The 17,037-nt window shown below is 55.6% G+C and overlaps 2 protein-coding genes across 5 annotated transcripts; one reads left to right on the top strand and one right to left on the bottom strand.

Annotated features, from left to right (window-relative positions):
• Positions 1–1,402: 1,402 nt before the first annotated feature.
• Positions 1,403–6,131, top strand: LOC143833734 (small integral membrane protein 44-like). Of its 3 annotated transcripts, none has more exons than XM_077329905.1 (3): positions 1,403–1,978; positions 3,126–3,398; positions 5,136–6,131. In XM_077329905.1, exons 1-3 carry the CDS (start codon positions 1,936–1,938, stop codon positions 5,288–5,290), a joined length of 471 nt encoding a protein of 156 aa, XP_077186020.1. In that variant the 5' UTR covers positions 1,403–1,935; the 3' UTR covers positions 5,291–6,131. The 3 variants fall into 3 exon arrangements, with proteins under 3 accessions (XP_077186020.1, XP_077186022.1, XP_077186021.1); XM_077329907.1 differs by lacking the exon at positions 1,403–1,978 and adding an exon at positions 2,010–2,269; XM_077329906.1 differs by lacking the exon at positions 1,403–1,978 and adding an exon at positions 2,317–2,629.
• A 246-nt stretch (positions 6,132–6,377) lies between these two features.
• Positions 6,378–15,848, bottom strand: FARSA (phenylalanyl-tRNA synthetase subunit alpha). 2 transcript variants are annotated; one of them, XM_077329902.1, is made up of 13 exons: positions 15,578–15,848; positions 14,505–14,642; positions 14,057–14,155; positions 13,797–13,915; positions 12,588–12,680; positions 12,074–12,202; positions 10,868–10,983; positions 10,463–10,547; positions 8,957–9,059; positions 8,611–8,779; positions 8,439–8,516; positions 7,383–7,497; positions 6,378–6,937 (listed from the first exon to the last, which is right to left on the bottom strand). In XM_077329902.1, the coding sequence occupies exons 1-13, from the start codon at positions 15,770–15,772 to the stop codon at positions 6,832–6,834; spliced, it is 1,545 nt and encodes a 514-aa protein (XP_077186017.1). In that variant the 5' UTR covers positions 15,773–15,848; the 3' UTR covers positions 6,378–6,831. The 2 variants fall into 2 exon arrangements, with proteins under 2 accessions (XP_077186017.1, XP_077186018.1); XM_077329903.1 differs by having other exon boundaries at positions 8,960–9,059; positions 15,578–15,810.
• Positions 15,849–17,037: the final 1,189 nt, after the last annotated feature.

Raw genomic sequence — 17,037 nt, forward strand, 5'->3', positions numbered from 1 at the left:
TCCTGTATCGTTTTCAGTTCTAAGTAAACCGCCCTGAGCCTTTGGGGAGGGCGGTATAGAAATGTGAATAAATATAAATGTAAATAAGTGTATGTGGGGGGAGCCCTTGTGCGCCCCATGGAGCGATGAAGGGCCCCAAGGGAGCTGTGGGGCAGCTGCTCCCTGAAGGGGGACCCCGGGGGGTCCCCAGCCCTACACAGCCCCAAAATCTCGCCCCAGGAAGGCGCCCTGAGGAGGAAAGACCCCCCAAAATACTTGGGGGAGGGGGTAGCGCTCCCCCACACTGTGGGTTTGGGTAGGGGGGCAGGATCCGGCCCCCTTCCTCCCCTCCCCCTCCCCAATTCTGCCCTGAGGAGACCCCCCAACCCCCCTCACAAAAACCACCTCAGGCAGGGGGGGCGGGCTCTTCCCAGCTGCCAATCTGCACCCTCCTCCTCCAATCAGGGAGCAGGCGGAGGGGGAGGGGCAGGGGGTCTCTTTGGGGAGGCTTCCCTGGGGGTCCCCGTGGCTGCTTTGCCTTGGGGGCCGCTAGGCCTCTGGCTCGCCTCCAGACTGGGGGTGGGGGGAGGTCCTCTCGCCCCCCACCCTGTTTGAAATTCTGGCTCCCTTGTGAGGCAGGCAAAGGCCCACCTCAGGCGGGGTTGCCAGGCTCCAGGTGGAGCCTGGAGGCCTCCCCTGAAGGAAAAGGCAGCTTTGGAGGTGTGGGGGGGGGGGCAGACTGTCTGGGACCCACAGAGGACCCTCCTCTAGCTCCTCCCTCAGGTCTCCAGGAGTTCTCCCTCCCAGAGTTGGCAACCGCACCTGCCCTTGCAGGACAACCTGGGGAAGTGCAAGCCAGAGGCTGTGTGGTGGGCTTGCCAACCTCCAGGTGGAGACTGGAGTTCTCCCAGAATTATAATTTATCTCCAGGCAACAGGGGTCCGTTCCCCGGGAGAAAAGGGCTGCCTTGGGGGTTGGGCCTGGTGACCCGCTGGGCTGAACCCCCAACCCTTCGGGCATCGGGCCACCCTGACCGGAGGGAGGAAACATTTCCTGGTTGCAGAATCAGAACCAGCAGAAAAGAGGGCAGAGTCCAGGGCAGCTGAAGGGCTAGCCACCTTTGGGGCAGGGGAGGTGCCCTCTTGAGCCCCAGCTCACTTCTTTAGGGGGGAGTCCGTGGATCCCCCCACGCAGACAGGAGACCCACTATTTATTTATATTTTTAACTTGTAGGAAGATATTTCTCTGTCTTGCGTCATTTCTCGGTTTCCCCATGCTTGTGCCCTGAACTACTTAGCCCTCCTTTTGCTCCCCCCTTTACTACTACTCGGCCTCCGGTAGGCCAGAGAGAAGAGGAGGAGCTGACCCCCCCTCCCATACCCTGCCCCTTCAGAGCTCCCAAGGACACTAGTGGGGGGGGGGGTCCATGGAGCGCTGGTTGGGGGTCCCTGGGCTAGACAGTCGGACTGGGATTCTCTGCCCAGGAAACTTGCTGGATAGCCTTGGGCCTACGCCTACCCGCCAGGGTTGTTGTGAGGATAAAACGGAAGCGAGGAGAACCATGCAAGCTGCTTTAGGCCGCCCGGAGGAGAAGAGCTGGGGAATAGATTAGTTAATTTCCTAATCGCAGTCGTGAAGGTTGAGCACTAGGCTAGACCGTCTCCAAGGATCTCATCCGGCCATTCTTGCTGAGTGCTCAGAGGGAGAGCGGTGATGATGACCCCAAAGGGCAGAGCGCGCTGAGGGTCCTGCGGGGCGCCTCTGTGGCCACCAGCGGGCCCACCTGCCCAGAGAGCGGCGGCGGCGGCATATAAATCTGAGACGCGCCCCTCTCCGCCTGGCCGGGGAAGCCTCTCCGTGACGTCAGCCGCGGGGACTCCCTGCCTGCGGGGGGCGGGCGCTGCGGACAGTCCGGCCAAGAGCAGCCCGGGAGAGCCCGCGGAGACGCCGCGCCTGATGCGCCCGGGCCGAGAGGGGACCCCGCCCGCCAGACGCCCAGGTGAGAGGCTTGGCAGAGGCAGCGGGGCAGGGCAGGGCAGGCCTGCAAGGGTCGGCTCCGGAGGAAGGGAGCGCAGTTTGGCCGCCAGGGGAGCTGAGCTCTGCAGCCTTGAGTGGTGATTCCAGAACTCCAGGCCCCGCCTGGAGGTTGGCAACCTCACAGAAGCCTACCGAGGCTCAGCTAACTAGATGATTGACTTCGTTTCTACCCCACCAATCGCCCCGCAGTGACCCAAGGTGGGCCTAGGGAAGCCTCTTCTCTTCCATTTCCTCCCCACAACAACCCTGCCAGGTAGGTTGGGCCGTGTGACGGCTTCCCTGGCCAAGTGGGGGTTCACGCCCGGGCCTCCTGCTGCCACCCTGACCCCCACAGCCACTCCGGCTGCCGGCACAAAAACACACAGCCCAGCCAAAGGACGGTTATTTTCAGCATGGTAAGTCTTAAGTTCTCGGACTTAGGGGCGAGTAACCGGATTCCGCAAAGCCCCTTTGTGAGTGAGCCGGGCGGCTGGGAGGAGGCAGCGAAGATCTCCTCTTTTCGGGGTGGGGACCTCTGGCCAAGAGCTGATGCAGCCAAAAGCACTGAAAGGAACTCCTTAGGACGGCAGGAAACGCACAGGGAAGCAAGCGCCTTGGGCCACGCAGCTTCTGGGTAGGTGCTTTTCTTCCTGTCCTGTTATTAGACAACAACCCCCCCCCTCCCCTAAATCAACCGAGTCTCTGGTGGCACATTTCCAAGGTGCCTGGGACACAGCGGGCCCTCTGGCCCATGACTGCTTAGTGCACAGCCTGTCCCTTAAGGTGCCCCTGGACTCTTTTCTGTTAAACAATGGAACGGGGAGTTAAATAGAATTGCCAGACCGAAACTTTGTGCAAATTCCCTTCCCTTCCCCTCCTGCTTTATTCACCCCACTTGTACCCCCAGCTCCTTTCCTCCCCCTTTTGGGGACCCAAGGCAGCTTGCCTTGCTCTTCTCTGCTCCATTTCATCCTCTCAACAACCCTGCCAGAGAGGTTAGGCTGAGCAAGCTGCCAGGACAGAGTGGGGATTCGAACCTGGGACTCTCCGCCTGTAACCACTATACTGTGCTGGTTGATGAGGCTGTGGGAAATGGGTCTGGGTTTCCGAGTTCATGACTTCTTCTCCAGACGTCACCTGTCGCTGCGGCCACTTGTCTGCCGTGCACCTGGGACCCACAAAGGGCATGGATCGCGAACTTCGACCGAACCGGACCTGGGGGCTGCACGCTCCTTCCCCTTCCTACAGCACCCCGCTCTACAGCGAGTACCAGCCCCCGTCCCTGGACTTCATCCCTGTCCCGCAGGCCGCTATCTACATGCTGATGGCCGTGTTGGTAGTGGTGGGCGTGGCCTATGCCATCGTGGGTCACCTGATCCAGGACCTGGCGCATGATCTGGCAGGTGAGTTTCAAAGCAGCGGAGCCTACGCTGTGTAGAGCAGGGGTAGGCAACCTGTGGTCATGTCCAGTAAACGCTGGCAGGGGCTCATGGGAATTGTAGTCCATGAACATCTGGAGACCACCCCCGGTGTAGAGGAACCTTTTCGAGTCCGTGGACTCCTTTGGCATTTTGACACAGGGTGGTGGGCAGTCACAAAATGGCTGCTGCAGGAGGCGGAGTCAGTCACAAAATGGCTGTCACGGGGGGGAGGGGAGTTGACCACCAAATGGCAGGGAGCCAAGTTCTGTATAGCCAATAGTTCTGCTCCAGCATTTCAGGCAGAACCTGTTAAACAGGCGGTCTTTCTGAATGGACGTATCGTTTCAAAACCCTTCCTTGCTTAGGCAGGTTCCCTTCAGTCACGCTGTGCCGTGCTGCTGAAGCAACATTAAACTATCTGCACAGCCTGTCAAATCTCCAGGGGCCAATCAGAAGCCCCACAGGGCCACACCCATTTTCTCTAAAGACTTGCTTGTGAGCCTGGTCTCAGCTCTCCACTAGAAAAATGAAATCTGCTCTATGCCATCCTCCTCTCCCCAGTCCTGTGCTGAGGAAAGCTAAATTCTGCGGCCTCGACGTGCACAATTTATTCTGGGTTCATCAGCGGACCGGAAGTCTCAGACCACGGGCAGCCCTGTCCAGCCTCTCCTGCCTCGGAGAGATCAGCAACCGGGGCCCACGTGGGGCCAAGCATCTTGTTGACGTCTGAAATGACCAAGCAGCTGAAGCCTTAAGCAGTGTAAAGAACACGCCACGTGGTCTTTCAGGCTTACAAGTATTATTCCAATACAAATATAAGTTCTACAGACAGCTTTGGTTAGAACATTTATATCCTTCCTCCCAATCAAATATTTCACTTTCATGTTATCCCCGGTAGCAACAGGTACTTGACATGAGAACAAAATGTGAGTCCAGGGGCACCCGGAAGACCAACAAAAGTTTTATTCAAGCTGTGAGCTTTCGTGTGCCCCTGGACTCCCATTTTGTTTGCTACTTCAGACCAACATGGCTGGTCTGACCTTAACATGAGAGTATTCTTTTTACTTTGCTTACTGAAGACAAGAGAGAGATAAACACATTAAAATCAGATCACACCCCATTTTGGGTACTGGACAGTCTTCTGGCCAGTTTTCTGGCCAGTTTTCGTGTCCATATTGAGGGAGGATGAAGCAAGTTCTGGGTGTGCAAAATACACTCAGGTGTAGGTCACCCTGTCAGGGCTCCAGGAGCAGGCCCTTCAGAGGCGTGGCAGAGGCCAATCAAGCCCAAAGGCTGCAATTCAGGATATTCTCCCTGTTGCTCCACATTCTACCCTCCTACAGTACTGGCTGGTTTCCTCTGCTGAGGATGGGGTTGCCAACTCTGGGCCAGGACATTCTGGAAATTGGAGGGGTGGAGCTTGAGGACTTCATCAGTTGTGTGGCATAGGGCCCGCCCTCCAAAGCAGCCAATTCGGGGAGACCTCCAGGCTCCACCTGGAGATTGGCAACCCTAAGAAAGAGGGTAAAATTGGACGGCTCCTGCCAGGAGATGTGCTCCTAGCAGGGGGCCTGAGTGGAAGAACAGGGGCTTTGCATGCATTTGGGGCAGCTCCAGTTCAAGGAAATGTTGGGAGGGAGTCAATTCTGTCTGCTGCGAGTTAAAATAGACAGGCCCTGGGTTCAAGAGTTGACCTTCCGCTCTTCCTTTCCCCCTCAGACTTTCTGCTGGGCCCACAGCCCCCGCCCCCTTCTAAGGAGGTGCTGGCCCCCCCAATTTCAGGCTTCCTGGTCAAGACTCACAGCTGCACGTGCTCAACTCGCAATCCTGAGGAAGTCCGCATCATTCTCCAGGAGGCCCCGCCTACGACGTAGGGGGGGGGGCTGGTGGGCTCCAATCTCGCAGTCAAGAAGGGGCCAGCCGAAACAACAAGATGCCCAGCGGCCAAGCACCCAGGGTGCCAGCAGGGACCCTGCTCAGCCTGTCACGGAAGAAGGGGACTAGATGCCACTGGACTCTGATTCTGTTTTATTACTTCTGCTTAGTTTTTTTTTTAGTCTGCAGGCTGATTTAAGAGCATGAGCCGAGAGCCCTGCTGGAAGGGCCAGACCAGGAAGGGAACCTCCAGTCCAGCATCCTGTGGCCAGGCAGTTCCCCTGGAAGGCCCACAACAGGACGGAGCGGAGGCCTCTGAGGGTCAGGGCTTCCGCACACGGCGTGTCCCTCAGTCCCCATGACTCAGGGGTAGTCAAACTGCGGCCCTCCAGATGTCCATGGACATCTGGAGGGCCGCAGTTTGACTACCCCTGCCATGACTAGTATCCATGGATAGGCTTCTCCTCCGTGAATTGAATTTCCTCCCAAAGTTTACTGCTGATCCCTGCCCAAGCAGCCTCAGCCTCTCCTCTTCCAATCCTCCCCTTCTGCTGAAGCCCCTCGAAGACGCCCTCAGCCTGGGAATCAATCTTGCTCTGCTCGTCTTGCCTGGAGCTGCTATTTGGCTGGGCTGAATTTCATTGGCTGCCTTCTTTCCAGCACTCAAGGGGGCTCACAACATACAGAATAAAATAAAATAAAGGTGGACCCTGGCAAAGGTTCGGACTCCAAGGCAACTACTGATTAGGCCGCTGAAGGGCCCAGAGAAGGCAGCGGCTGCTCTCAGTCCTGCCATGTGAGAGGTGGGCTTTTTGTATAATAAAAGAAATCTGTGCCCTGGTACTGTTGTCCCTGGTACTGTTGTTGACTCTGGGGCCTGGTCTCTCAGCATCTCTCAGACGCAGGGACCGCGTGGTAGTGAGGGCCACCCACAAGACCCCCGCTCCACCTGCCCCACCCATGCAGCATCTCCTGGGCAACTGCTTGGACTCAAAAAGGCCTGCATGCTAAAGAAAGAAAGGCATGGCAGAGAAGGAGAGGGAAATCGTGGTGGAGACACAGGAGTGGAGAAAATACACAGTGAGCGAGATGGCAAAGAGTGTTGTATTTACAGGCAGAGGCAGAGGCGGAGGGAGGGAAGGGTAGGGCAGGCTGGCTGGATACAGCAAAGGAACTAAATCCCAGGAAAAGGTGTGAGCTGCACAGAGCCCTCCTGTTCTCCATGAGCTCCCCTCACAGAGGGCAAGTAGGCTACTAGCGTAGCCCGCTGCTGCTACTGCTCTCCAGTCTGACTGTCTGCTCAGTTGTGGATTAATATTCTTGGCTGATGCCACTTTTATTGAACTCCTCTAGATTTACAAGTCCTTTTCAGAGGCAGAGTGGGAAAGTCCCGGGTTATTCTCCGGCCCTCGAGGAACGTCACTGCCACTCTCCTTCAAAAAAAGAAAGAGGGCAAAGCTGGCGGAGAGGAGAGCTTGGGCAGGGCTGGTGCTCCCACCAGAAGCGATAATAAATAGGCCGGCCAGGCAGCGGGGTCCATCTAGGCGTCCAGGCGGCAAAGGGGGCTGTCGTACACCATCTGCAGGTTGACTTTGTGACCCACCAGCTCCCGGATGTTGTTGATGCCGTACTTGATCATTGTGGGCCTGGAAGGGAAGAGAGGGGAGGCTCTTCTGGGAATTCTGTGTAGATGTTTGTGCAGAGGACTCCGAAGTAGTTGGCCACTGTGGCAAGGCAGGTGAAAGAAAGTTCCCCACAGGCATGGCTGAGGACCTCTGGCAAAGGCAGGCCTGCAGATTTTCACCCTGCAGTCCCACCCTGCCCATCTGCTGCTGCTTCAGGAGCTCCACGCAGCAGACTGTCTGGCAGTCTCCAAGTGGAGGCTGATCCCCTCCAGGAGGGCAGGTGGCCGGGCAGCGGTTCCTGAGGCCTGGAGAATGGCAGATTAACTGCAGCTGACCTAAGAGCCTGAGAGGAGGCCGGAGAAGGATGTGGCCTAAGACACTCTCCACCCCTTGGGAGTAGCAGCCTCAGGGCAGCCAGGATAGCCATGGGGGGCTTAAGGTGGGCAGGGGGGCTCGAGACACTCACCGCTCCAGCGACAGCCCCCACGCAATGACGGAGACCCCCTCCGGCAGGCCCATCGGGAGCAGCATCTCTGGGCGGAAGACTCCGGAGTTGCCCACCTCCACCCACTTCCTCAGGCCTGCAATGGAAATGAAGAAGGGGGCACCATTAGAAGGGGGGAGGGGGCAGGAGGGGCAGCCAGCCTGGGGATGAACAGCCAGCTGCCAGCCATGGAAGAGTTTGGAAGATGAGAGCCACCTGCAAACTGTTTTCCACACGGAATTTGCAATGGCTTCCCCACTGAGGTGAGGGGATGGCTACCCCAGTGCTCCCCTATGTGCAGGGCCTTCCCCGTGGCTGCAGAAGGCTGGAAGAGCGACAGAATGCCCCTCAGTCCACAGTGGCTGGCTCCTTCCTCCCTCTCTGGAGAGTGCAAGGTTATCCCCCCCCCCCCCCCAAATGGGTTTCAAAATCATGAAGTGTTAATTTGCGGAGTATTTACAGCAGCCTTTTAAACAGAGCTCTCTTCTCTACCCCAGGAGGGCTAAATGCAATGAACGGACTCCTTTGGGGCTGGTGAATATTCCTGAGCCTCATACTGAAGGCCGGCGGAAGAGAGGAAGTCGAAATCTGAGGCCACCTGGAACCTCCTGAAATAGGAGACCATCCAAGCACTGCCAGGCTGTGTCGCCACAATGGAAAAACATTCTCACTTGTAGCGTACGATCAGGCCGACCGAGTTCTGTGCTTGTGTGAGTCATAAGGGGATTACCGGGGCTAAGTTGGGAGCAGATGGAATTCCTCCTAAAGCCAGTGACGACGACGTAGCTGCCTTCCTGGCCAGAGTGGAAAAATCTGAACTATCTGAAACGGTTCACAGGTAAGAAAGTGAACAGAGATCAGGGTGCCGGACTGCCTGTTCTCTCCCTTAAACATGGTGGCTTCTGCTCCACAGGGCTGAATACCAAGGACATGTTTGCTGATCAAGTTGGCTCCTGGGCTACTTGCTTTATGCTCCACAGAGAGGGTCAGACGGGGCACAGAGGGTACCCCCTTGCGGCCTTCTTGGCCCGCACTTACCCTGGTGGTAGCTGAACACCTCCATGCTGGGCTCTGTGTAAGGATTGTAAGCCGGCTTGAACCGCAACTGTGTAATTCCTGCGGAAGAGAGAAGATGAAAACCTCTCCCTCTCCTTCAGCCCTTCTCCTCCTCCTCCTCCTCCTCTCCCTCTCCCCGCTCAACAGCTCTTACCCAGCTTGGTGAAAAACTCCTTGAGGACCCCCATCAGGTCTCCCAGCGTCAAGCCATAGTCAGCCACCACCCCTTCGATCTGGTGGAACTCGGCCAAGTGGGTAGCGTCCAACGTCTCGTTCCTGAAGACCCGGTCGATGGAGAAGTACTTGGCAGGGGCGAACTTCTCCTGCAGGGGAAACAGTTGGAAAAAATCAGGGACTTCTGTCTCGCCAAGCGCGGCCCCAACGTCAGGCGAGGCCAGATGACCCCACCAGACGTGGATGCGGCCTCCGCCACTCACTCCCTGGCCCTGCTTTTCGGCCGTCCCCCACAGAGCCAGGAAGGGACATGGGCTGAGGGCAACCACCTGCTGTGCCAGTTGATAGAGCATACGCGCGCTGACAGCTGTGGTGTGCGTCCGAAGCACGTTCTTCCGAGCCTCTTCCAGCTTCCAATCGTATTTGTACCTGGGAGAGGAACAAGGGGAAGTGCATTAACTGGTCAACGTTCAGCATGAAGAATCGTTGGATGTGGTGTCACCGGTGAATGGCTTGCAGGTGGAGTGGCCGCTCCTCCGAGAGACTGAGGTTACTGCTCCCCCCGCCCTCTGCAGCTTCAAGCCCCCGACACCGATGTTTTTAAAATATGTTTAAAACAAAACATAGTAGAGAGAGAACACAGGAGAAGGAAACCGAGAGAACCAATACAAGTAACGCAACCAAAGAAAAACCCCAAGTGCTAGCTTCCTGGAATTGGAGGTTCAAACATAAACAAAGGAGAGAGAGAATGTTCCAGCACAGAACTGGGAATCCCCCCACCCTGCCCCATGGCAGCCTCTAGGGGCAGTCAAACTGCGGCCCTCCAGATGTCCATGGACTACAATTCCCAGGAGCCCCTGCCAGCATTCGCTGGCAGGGGCTCCTGGGAATTGTAGTCCATGGACATCTGGAGGGCCGCAGTTTGACTATCCCTCCTCTAGAGGGCTAAATGGCTGTTCTGGTGCCTTCCCTGGTGCTAGAGGCAAAAGAGATTTCCAGCCTGCACCAAAGGCTAGTGAAGCACAGAGGAACGGAAATAAACTTGAATGTGGAAAGTGGCCGGTCCTTTATTGTAGGATCCTAACAGCCTCATTAATTATTGTGACTTCTCTTTGCCTACACTATCCAGCAGGGCTACTTATTTTAAGGCCTGGAATGATTCCTGTGACAGGCAACAAAGAGAACTGTGCCCGTTATCCTCCAGATGCCCGAGCGGAAAAGACTGGGATCTTGCGTGCCCCAAAGGTCTGTTCTCCCTCTGAGGTTGCTCAATATCTATGCAAAACCTCTCCATAACTTTGGAGTGGGTGGCATCAATATAATGTCACTTGTGCTAAGCACACAGGCATCTTTTAGGGAGGAAACCTGGGTTTTATTCTGTCCGTTTTGATTGGCACTTGAGCAAAACTGGGATATTAACATGTTAATAACAATTCACTGTGCATGCTGCTGTGCATGGTGCTGCAACCAATCACCTGGCCTCCCAAACTGGGTGCAATGGATCTCTCACAGCCAAACAGAGTGCTGATGTTTTCAAACCACAACTCCCTGATGTGAGAACATAAGTCATGCTGAATCAGACCAATGGCCCATTCAGTCCATGTCATGCAATGGCCAAAACTGAGGGGCCATCAGCAGGTTCACTATCGGGCCAGGACTCCAGAAGCCCTCTCGCTGTTGCCCCCAAAGTACCAACAATAGAGGGCATCGCTGCCCCAGGCAGAGTCTTCCATTATATCCTGTGGCAAAGAGCTCCATGTGCTGATCCAATCCAATGTCCGGATCCCCAGAACCAACTCTAGCCACACACACACACAGTTGGTCAGTCTCACCCCTGGGACCCGTAGCCCCCTTGGGAGTGCACCCGCTTGACCCTCTTCAGATAATCCATTGGGAAGTCCGTGGCTTCGGCAGGATCTGGAAAGAACACAAGCTGAGGATTAATCAACTATTAGATTTGTATGACCACCCCTCCCAGCATGCTGATTTCCTCAGGAGAAAAGGGATGTTGGGGTGGGTGGACGGTGTGCCACTGAACATCCCCCTGAAGTCTCTGTCCTCCTCAGTCTCCACCCCCAAATTTCTAGAAGCTTCCCAAGCTGGAGGTGGCGAGTCTAATCCCTAGTGCAGGGGTAGGCAAACTGTGGCCCTCCAGATGTCCATGGAATACAATTCCCATGAGCCCCTGTCTGCAAAAGAGGACGCCAGCCCTGCCAGAGCCAAGCAACACAACTGACCCTTAAGGAAGAAGGTGTCGTGCTGGTCCCGGGCCGGATGCTGCTGCGGCTGGAAAAGGGCATCAAAGTTCCAGAAGGAGCTCTCGATGAAGTTGTTGGTGGGCATTTCTGTGAAACTGAGCGGGGGACAAGCCTACAGTCACCAAGCCAACGTATGAAAAAGAGGGGTACCCAGTATATGAACCAGAGAAAACAAAACAAGCAAGGCTACCCTGTAATACAGACCAATGGAAACTTGTAAAACGTGTTTGTTCTCAGTCATGTGCAGGATGTCATTATCGTGCATTGTAAATATTTTTAACTAAGTTAAATTGTATATAATAATTTTTTATAAATCCAAAAGACATTTACAGTTACAGTCATCTAAAAGACCAAAAATTTACAACCTTCCATATCTTACCAGCAGCACACTTGCAACAGAGGAGAAGCCAAAGAGCAGTTTATTGTGTCTATACTACAGTTTAGCCTTGCTTGTTCTGTTTTTAGTCACCAAGCCAGCAAACCAAGAGGACTGGCTTCTACTGTGTTATCCATGGACAGAGGGAGATCATAAGAAGAGTCCTGCTGGATCACACCAGGGGTCCACCTCGTACAGCATCCTGTCTCATTCAGGGGACAACCAGTTGCTCTAGACGGCCCACAACAGGGCAGAGGCGCCGAGGCCTTCCCCTGATGAAAACATTGGAAGAGCCCTGCTGGGTCAGACCGGGGAAGGTCCATCTACTCCAGCCTCCTGCCTCACTCAGGGGCCAACCAGTTCCTCTGGAGGACCAGTGACAGGGCAGAGAAGCCAAGGCCTTTCCTTGATGTTCCCTCTTGGCACTGGGTTTCAGAGGATTCATGCCTCTGAATGTGGAGGTTTGCCTCAGCCTTCCTCTCAGGAAAGACTACAAGACAGAGTATTTTGAAAAATTAAGATTTTTGCCCCCATCACTGGTGCTCTTCCAGCCTCCTTCCCTCACTAGGAATGGCCTGCATGGATAAATTAATGGACCAGATGAGATCCCTGGATGCAGACCGAGCGAAACCTCTGTGCCGTGGCTGGAGCCCCACTTTTTCCTCCCAAGGAAGCCAGCTGAGAAGGACTCCATGTGCGCACCCTCCCTTGTTTTCTGACACCTCTCGATTGCACAAGATGTGGGAGAACAACTCTTGGTTCCAAAGACTGCAGTTTCCTGTCCAAGATATTGCAGGTAAGATACACACCCCATTTCCAGGAAGATCTGTCGGAACTGGCTACGGACTTTCAGCAGTGGGTGGAGATGACCGCTTTCGGGCATGATTCCCAGGGCCTCAAAGTTATACGCCTTGAACTTCATGTCTCTCCAAGAGCCACTGCAAGGTTGGGGAAGGGGAAGGAGAGTGGGGGACAAAGAATTAATGTCACCAGAGGGGGCGGGTCTTCTCAAATGCCCTGAGCCCCTCCAAACCGCAGTCTTGCTAAAGGAATAATCCCCTCCTTCTGCCTGTGGAGTGCAGAAGTGGTAAACAGGGAGGAACTCTTTGCTCAAATCTTCTGTCAATTTAGTGTGTAAGGTCACCTTTTAGACATTGCTGAATTCTGTGGAAAGAAGCCGCCATGTCCTAAGCCAAGGCCCAGACTGAGAACACACAGGTGGCTTTGGGAACTTTGGGAGCCACCTGGAGGCATGGAAGTGAGTCTGGAGAAGAACTCAGGCCCTGCTGTTGGTTCCCCTTGAGAAGGGCCTATGGTCCTCACCTGGCTATCATCTCTGGCGTCAGGTCTGTCTCCTGCTTGGTGACGGTAGTGCTAAAAGCACTGCCTTTTTTGATCCAGTACGTTTTCATAGTCCTGCAAGCAAACATAAAACTGCATGGTTAATTCCAGGAAACAAAGAGGCAGGAGGCTCCCAAATACCTATTGCCAGAGAATACCACCAGAGACAGAGGTGGGTGTTGTGGTTCAACACACACACAGGGCTCGAACTTCAGGATCCAGTTGGGTAGTGGGGTGGGTGGGTATGCTGGGGCTGGTGTGGGAGGGAGTGGGAGGTGAGGGGGCTTTAAAATTGTTTTACTCATTTATCTATATGTTGTGAGCAAGCCGTGCTGGGAGTGATGGAATCTAAATGTGAGCAATCAATCAAATAAATCAATGTAATCCCATGGACATAATTCACCAAATCTGATTTCAAATCCAGACCACAGCTAAAAATTTGCTTGGCCAGTGAGAGGCTATGCACACAGTACAAATGAGATAATGGGAAAAGCAGTTTCCAAACCTTCCCTTCATGAATGCTCTGCAGAGATTGAAACACTTTGCACATGTGGAGATGGAACACAATCTCTTTCAATGCTCCTGCTCTGCATACGTGCCCCAAGGCATCCTGGGGAAGGGCTACGGAGGCCACGTGCACCTCACACTGTGAAGGTTTCCCTAGGAATGCTCGGTCAACACCGGTCAGGAACACAAAGCAAGGCAGGGACCTGGGCTGTGACAACTGTGACAATGATTGTATTACTGTATTTCTTAGTTCATAAAAATCCAAATGGTCCTTACATAGGTACATAAATAGTAACAGATAAATCTCAGAACTAATAACGTAATCCTGTTAGGATCACAAAAAGGGGACTTTTGCTAGTTTTTGTGATACAAGATCAGATTATCTGTTGTGAGACTTTATTAGTTATTTCTATTATTACTACTACTATAAAATACAGTAGCTACAAGTCACCGTGTTATTTGTTGTCAGGTTTTACTCTGTGATCCCAGCTTGTTTTTTGGAACTCCAGGCACGAAGGAGAGCCCATCACCTAAAGATCACCCAGAATCATCCAGCGGACGGACAAACAAGGCTTGGTGGCATGATGGCGCTATCATGAGTGATTTCTCCCACCTTGGTGGAGTCAAGCCCCGGGAACACGGGGGGGGGGGGGGGGTGTGTGTGCTGGGCTCGGCTGAACTTACACTTCCGCCAGGAGTTTGCGCTTCTTCAGTTCGCTCTTGTCTTTCTCCTCCAGACTGTCGGCCTCCCCCTGCTGCACCTGGACCAGTTTTGCCCTCACCATGTCCTGCACGCTCTCCACCTAGAGGGGGGAAAGCAAAGATCTCGGAGGCCAGTGCCTGGATGCTCTCATCACAAGGAAACGGGACAAGGCTCACGGCAACCTTCAACCGCCCGGCAACACCAGAGAGCCTAAGGCAGAGAAGGCAGTGGGGCCACTCACCGCTCGGAAGACGCGGGGCCCTCCCTCAGCACTCTTGTCTAGCTGGATCCATTTGCTGGACATTGCTTTGCTGAATCCAACCTTTCCACAGGACAGCTTCTGCAGAGAAACCACCACAAGGCACAGAATCAAGCACCATCACCCTGGAGAAAGAAGGGAGGAGCTTCAATCCAGATTCACAGCAAATGCAAAAGCTGGAATCAGGGATTCTGCTGATCCATCAAGGTCAGCATTGTCCACTCAGACTGGTAACTGCTCTCCAAGGGCTCAGGCAAAGGTCTTCCCCATCCTCTCCTGACTGCTCCTTTCCACTGGAGCTGCTGGGGATGGAACTGGGGACCTTCTACATGCCAGATGCCCCGCCATTGAGCCCTGGCCGCTCCCCGTTTCAGGAGCATCAACAGAGTGTTTCAGGTCAGTGAGTGGGGGAGGGGACAGTACGTTTTACCATCAGCTCACTCTGGGCCAATCCCTCCAGCGGGATGCTGTTGAAGACCCGGACTTCTTGGCTCCCTTCTCGGACAACTTCTTCGCCTTCTGGTGTCAGTTCCCACTTCTTCGAAGTCCGCTGTTCAGCCTCAATCACCTAATGAGAACAGTTACCAGATGGAAAGTGCTTTAAGGAGAGAGGGTGGGGTTGCATGGCAGAGAGAGTGTCTCAAAGAGAACTGGGTAAACAGGGCCCCACCTAGCAAGACCCCAAGAAACTCAGAAGGACCTCTGTTTTTACTGTTCCACTGGCACAACCATCTGCCGCTGGCTTAGACAAGAGGCCAGGATCGTCTCCCTACCCCAGCTCCCTAATGGGCCAGAGCTCACTGCCATGGTAGACTTATGCCCAAGCTAGAACCCGTCAGCCTGCATAAAGGAGCTGGCATCACTGACGATCCTGCTGGTGTTCTGGCCCAAGCCCTTAAACAAGCTGCCTTACACCAAGTCAGGCACTTGTCCTTCAAGGCTGAGGTGTTCCCCATCACTTGCGACCTAATTCTGCAGGATTTGCCTCTGCAGAGCCCCTCCCCTGCCACAAGGGGCTGCTCGGCTCTTCCATGAATGCGTCTAACGCCAGGCAAATGACTTCTTTGGGTAGCCAATCCCCAGGTGGCAGCTGGGGATCCCCTGCTACGACACCTATGATATTGGATCCATTCCCCTTGAGGGTGGCCTCTACGGCATCCCCACCACTGGGTCCCCCCTGCCCCAAATCCCCGACACTCCCGGCTCCACCCCCAAAGTCTCAAAGCATTTTCCCCCTGAGGCCTGGCATCCATGCCTTGCCCGAGGGAAATTTTGACCCTCCCCCCCCCCGCACTGGGCTAGGGCCAATCATTCCCCCTGGCCTCCCTCGCAGGGCTGTCGTGGGGCCAGAAGGGAGCACCACGGGCTCCGCCCCCAGGCGTCAAAGCGAGGCCAGCACGCCAGCCGCAGGGAGGGCCGCTATTGGCCGAGCGAGCGGTCCATCCTCCCAGGCCAGCCAATCGGGGCCAGGCCTGCGAAGCCCCGCCCCCTCCCTCCGCTCACCGCGCCCAGCGCCTGCAGGCTCTTCACCGCCCCGACCAGCACTTGGTGCTCCAGGCCCAGCGCCGCCGCCGCCGCCAGGCTGCACAGCCCGCCCTCACACGACGCCCCCGCCGCCGCCAGCCGATGCAGGAGCAGCTCGGCCGCCGAGCCCGACGCCGCCGCCGCTTCCGCCTCCGCCGCCATGGTGGGCGACATCTTCCCGGCCGCCTCTCGCAGCTTCCGGGGCGGGGCGGAAGTGACGTAGCGCCCATCGCCTGCCTCGGGCCCGCCGCGTCACTCAGCGCCCAGGCCGCTCCGCCCACCGGAAGCGCCGTCGCCCGGCCGTCTTCCGGGTTGTCGCCGGAACTGCCCCCCAGAGGGCGCTGCGGGGCCCGGCGGAGGCGGGGAGCCGAGCGGGCGCCCGCCCTGCAGGGTAGGCCAACCGGCAGGCAGCCTCCAGGCGGGGCCTGGGGATCTCCCGGAATCGCAGCGGGTCTCCAGGTGGCAAAGTTCGCCCACCTCCAATGCAGCCGAGGTTGGCCGCCCCGCTCCATCCAGCTCACCGCAATGAACACCGTCGGGAGCCCCTCCAAGGGACAGCCTCCTCCAAGAGGCCCCCCCGGCCCCCCAGCCTTTCCCCACAGGGCTGGGCCCTCCGGGGTCATCTGCGTGGCTCCCCTCCATGGTGGGAAGGAGACTCCTGGGGCAGCCCCCCTCCAACATAACCGGGCACGGAGGGTGGTCTTGGCCGGGTCCTCACAGGGCAGGTCTCCCCACACGCTTTTTAACCTCTGGCCCGCCTGGCACGGAGTTCTGGCCTGGGTGGTCAGCAGCATGCCTGAAACTGAGCCCTCCAAGACAGAGGCCCTGGGGCTGGGAAGCAAGATGGGCTCCCTCCTGCAGACAGCTGGGTGGTTTTCAGCATTGTTCAATACGTCACGGCCATATTTGTGCTTTGGGTCACTTCTTCTGTCTCTAGATTTCTGGACGGTTCCCGATTTCCATGATTCAAATCCCACTGTGTTGTTTATTGGCTGCTACGACCAATCACCTCCCTTCATGCGCTCCCGGAGAGAAAGGTGATGTAAATATGTAACATAGTGGCCTTGGCTGAGCTGCAGACTGCTGCAGATGGAATAGATTTCACGCCTCCTTCTCCTCCTTTGTACCCACAGTGGTAGCTTAGACTGAGAGCGGGAGACATGGCCAAGGTCACCTAGCAGGATTGCACAAAGAGTAGGAATTTGGATCTGGGTCAACAAAGCTTGGGTCCAGCATGCACACGGAAGCTTCTAGCTTCCTTTTGAGATGGGGAAGCAAGGAAACTTGTAGCCAGACGTGGATGTTGGATTTTCGTAGGGCAAACTTTAATAAACTCAGATACATAATGTCATACCATGGACGAGAATGCTGGAAGGGAAGGGAGAATGTGAAGGGTGGGCGCTCCTCAAACAAGAGCTATTGCATGCTCAATCAATGAC

The sequence above is a fragment of the Paroedura picta genome, chromosome 3 (genome assembly GCF_049243985.1).
Source record: "Paroedura picta isolate Pp20150507F chromosome 3, Ppicta_v3.0, whole genome shotgun sequence".
NCBI classification, from domain to species: domain Eukaryota; kingdom Metazoa; phylum Chordata; class Lepidosauria; order Squamata; family Gekkonidae; genus Paroedura; species Paroedura picta.

What these genes read in the sequence shown, in the direction of transcription:
- LOC143833734 (XM_077329905.1), top strand. Translation starts at nt 1,936, where the DNA reads ATGCGCCCGGGCCGAGAGGGGACCCCGCCCGCCAGACGCCCAG. An exon ending in CCCGCCCGCCAGACGCCCAG is followed by an intron (nt 1,979 to 3,125) that starts GTGAGAGGCTTG and finishes CTTCTTCTCCAG; the next exon opens with ACGTCACCTGTCGCTGCGGC. An exon ending in CCTGGCGCATGATCTGGCAG is followed by an intron (nt 3,399 to 5,135) that starts GTGAGTTTCAAA and finishes TTTCCCCCTCAG; the next exon opens with ACTTTCTGCTGGGCCCACAG.
- FARSA (XM_077329902.1), bottom strand. Translation starts at nt 15,772, where the DNA reads ATGTCGCCCACCATGGCGGCGGAGGCGGAAGCGGCGGCGGCGTCGGGC. An exon ending in CGCAAACTCCTGGCGGAAGT is followed by an intron (nt 12,681 to 13,796) that starts GTAAGTTCAGCC and finishes GTTTGCTTGCAG; the next exon opens with GACTATGAAAACGTACTGGA. An exon ending in CGACACCTTCTTCCTTAAGG is followed by an intron (nt 10,548 to 10,867) that starts GTCAGTTGTGTT and finishes TGTTCTTTCCAG; the next exon opens with ATCCTGCCGAAGCCACGGAC.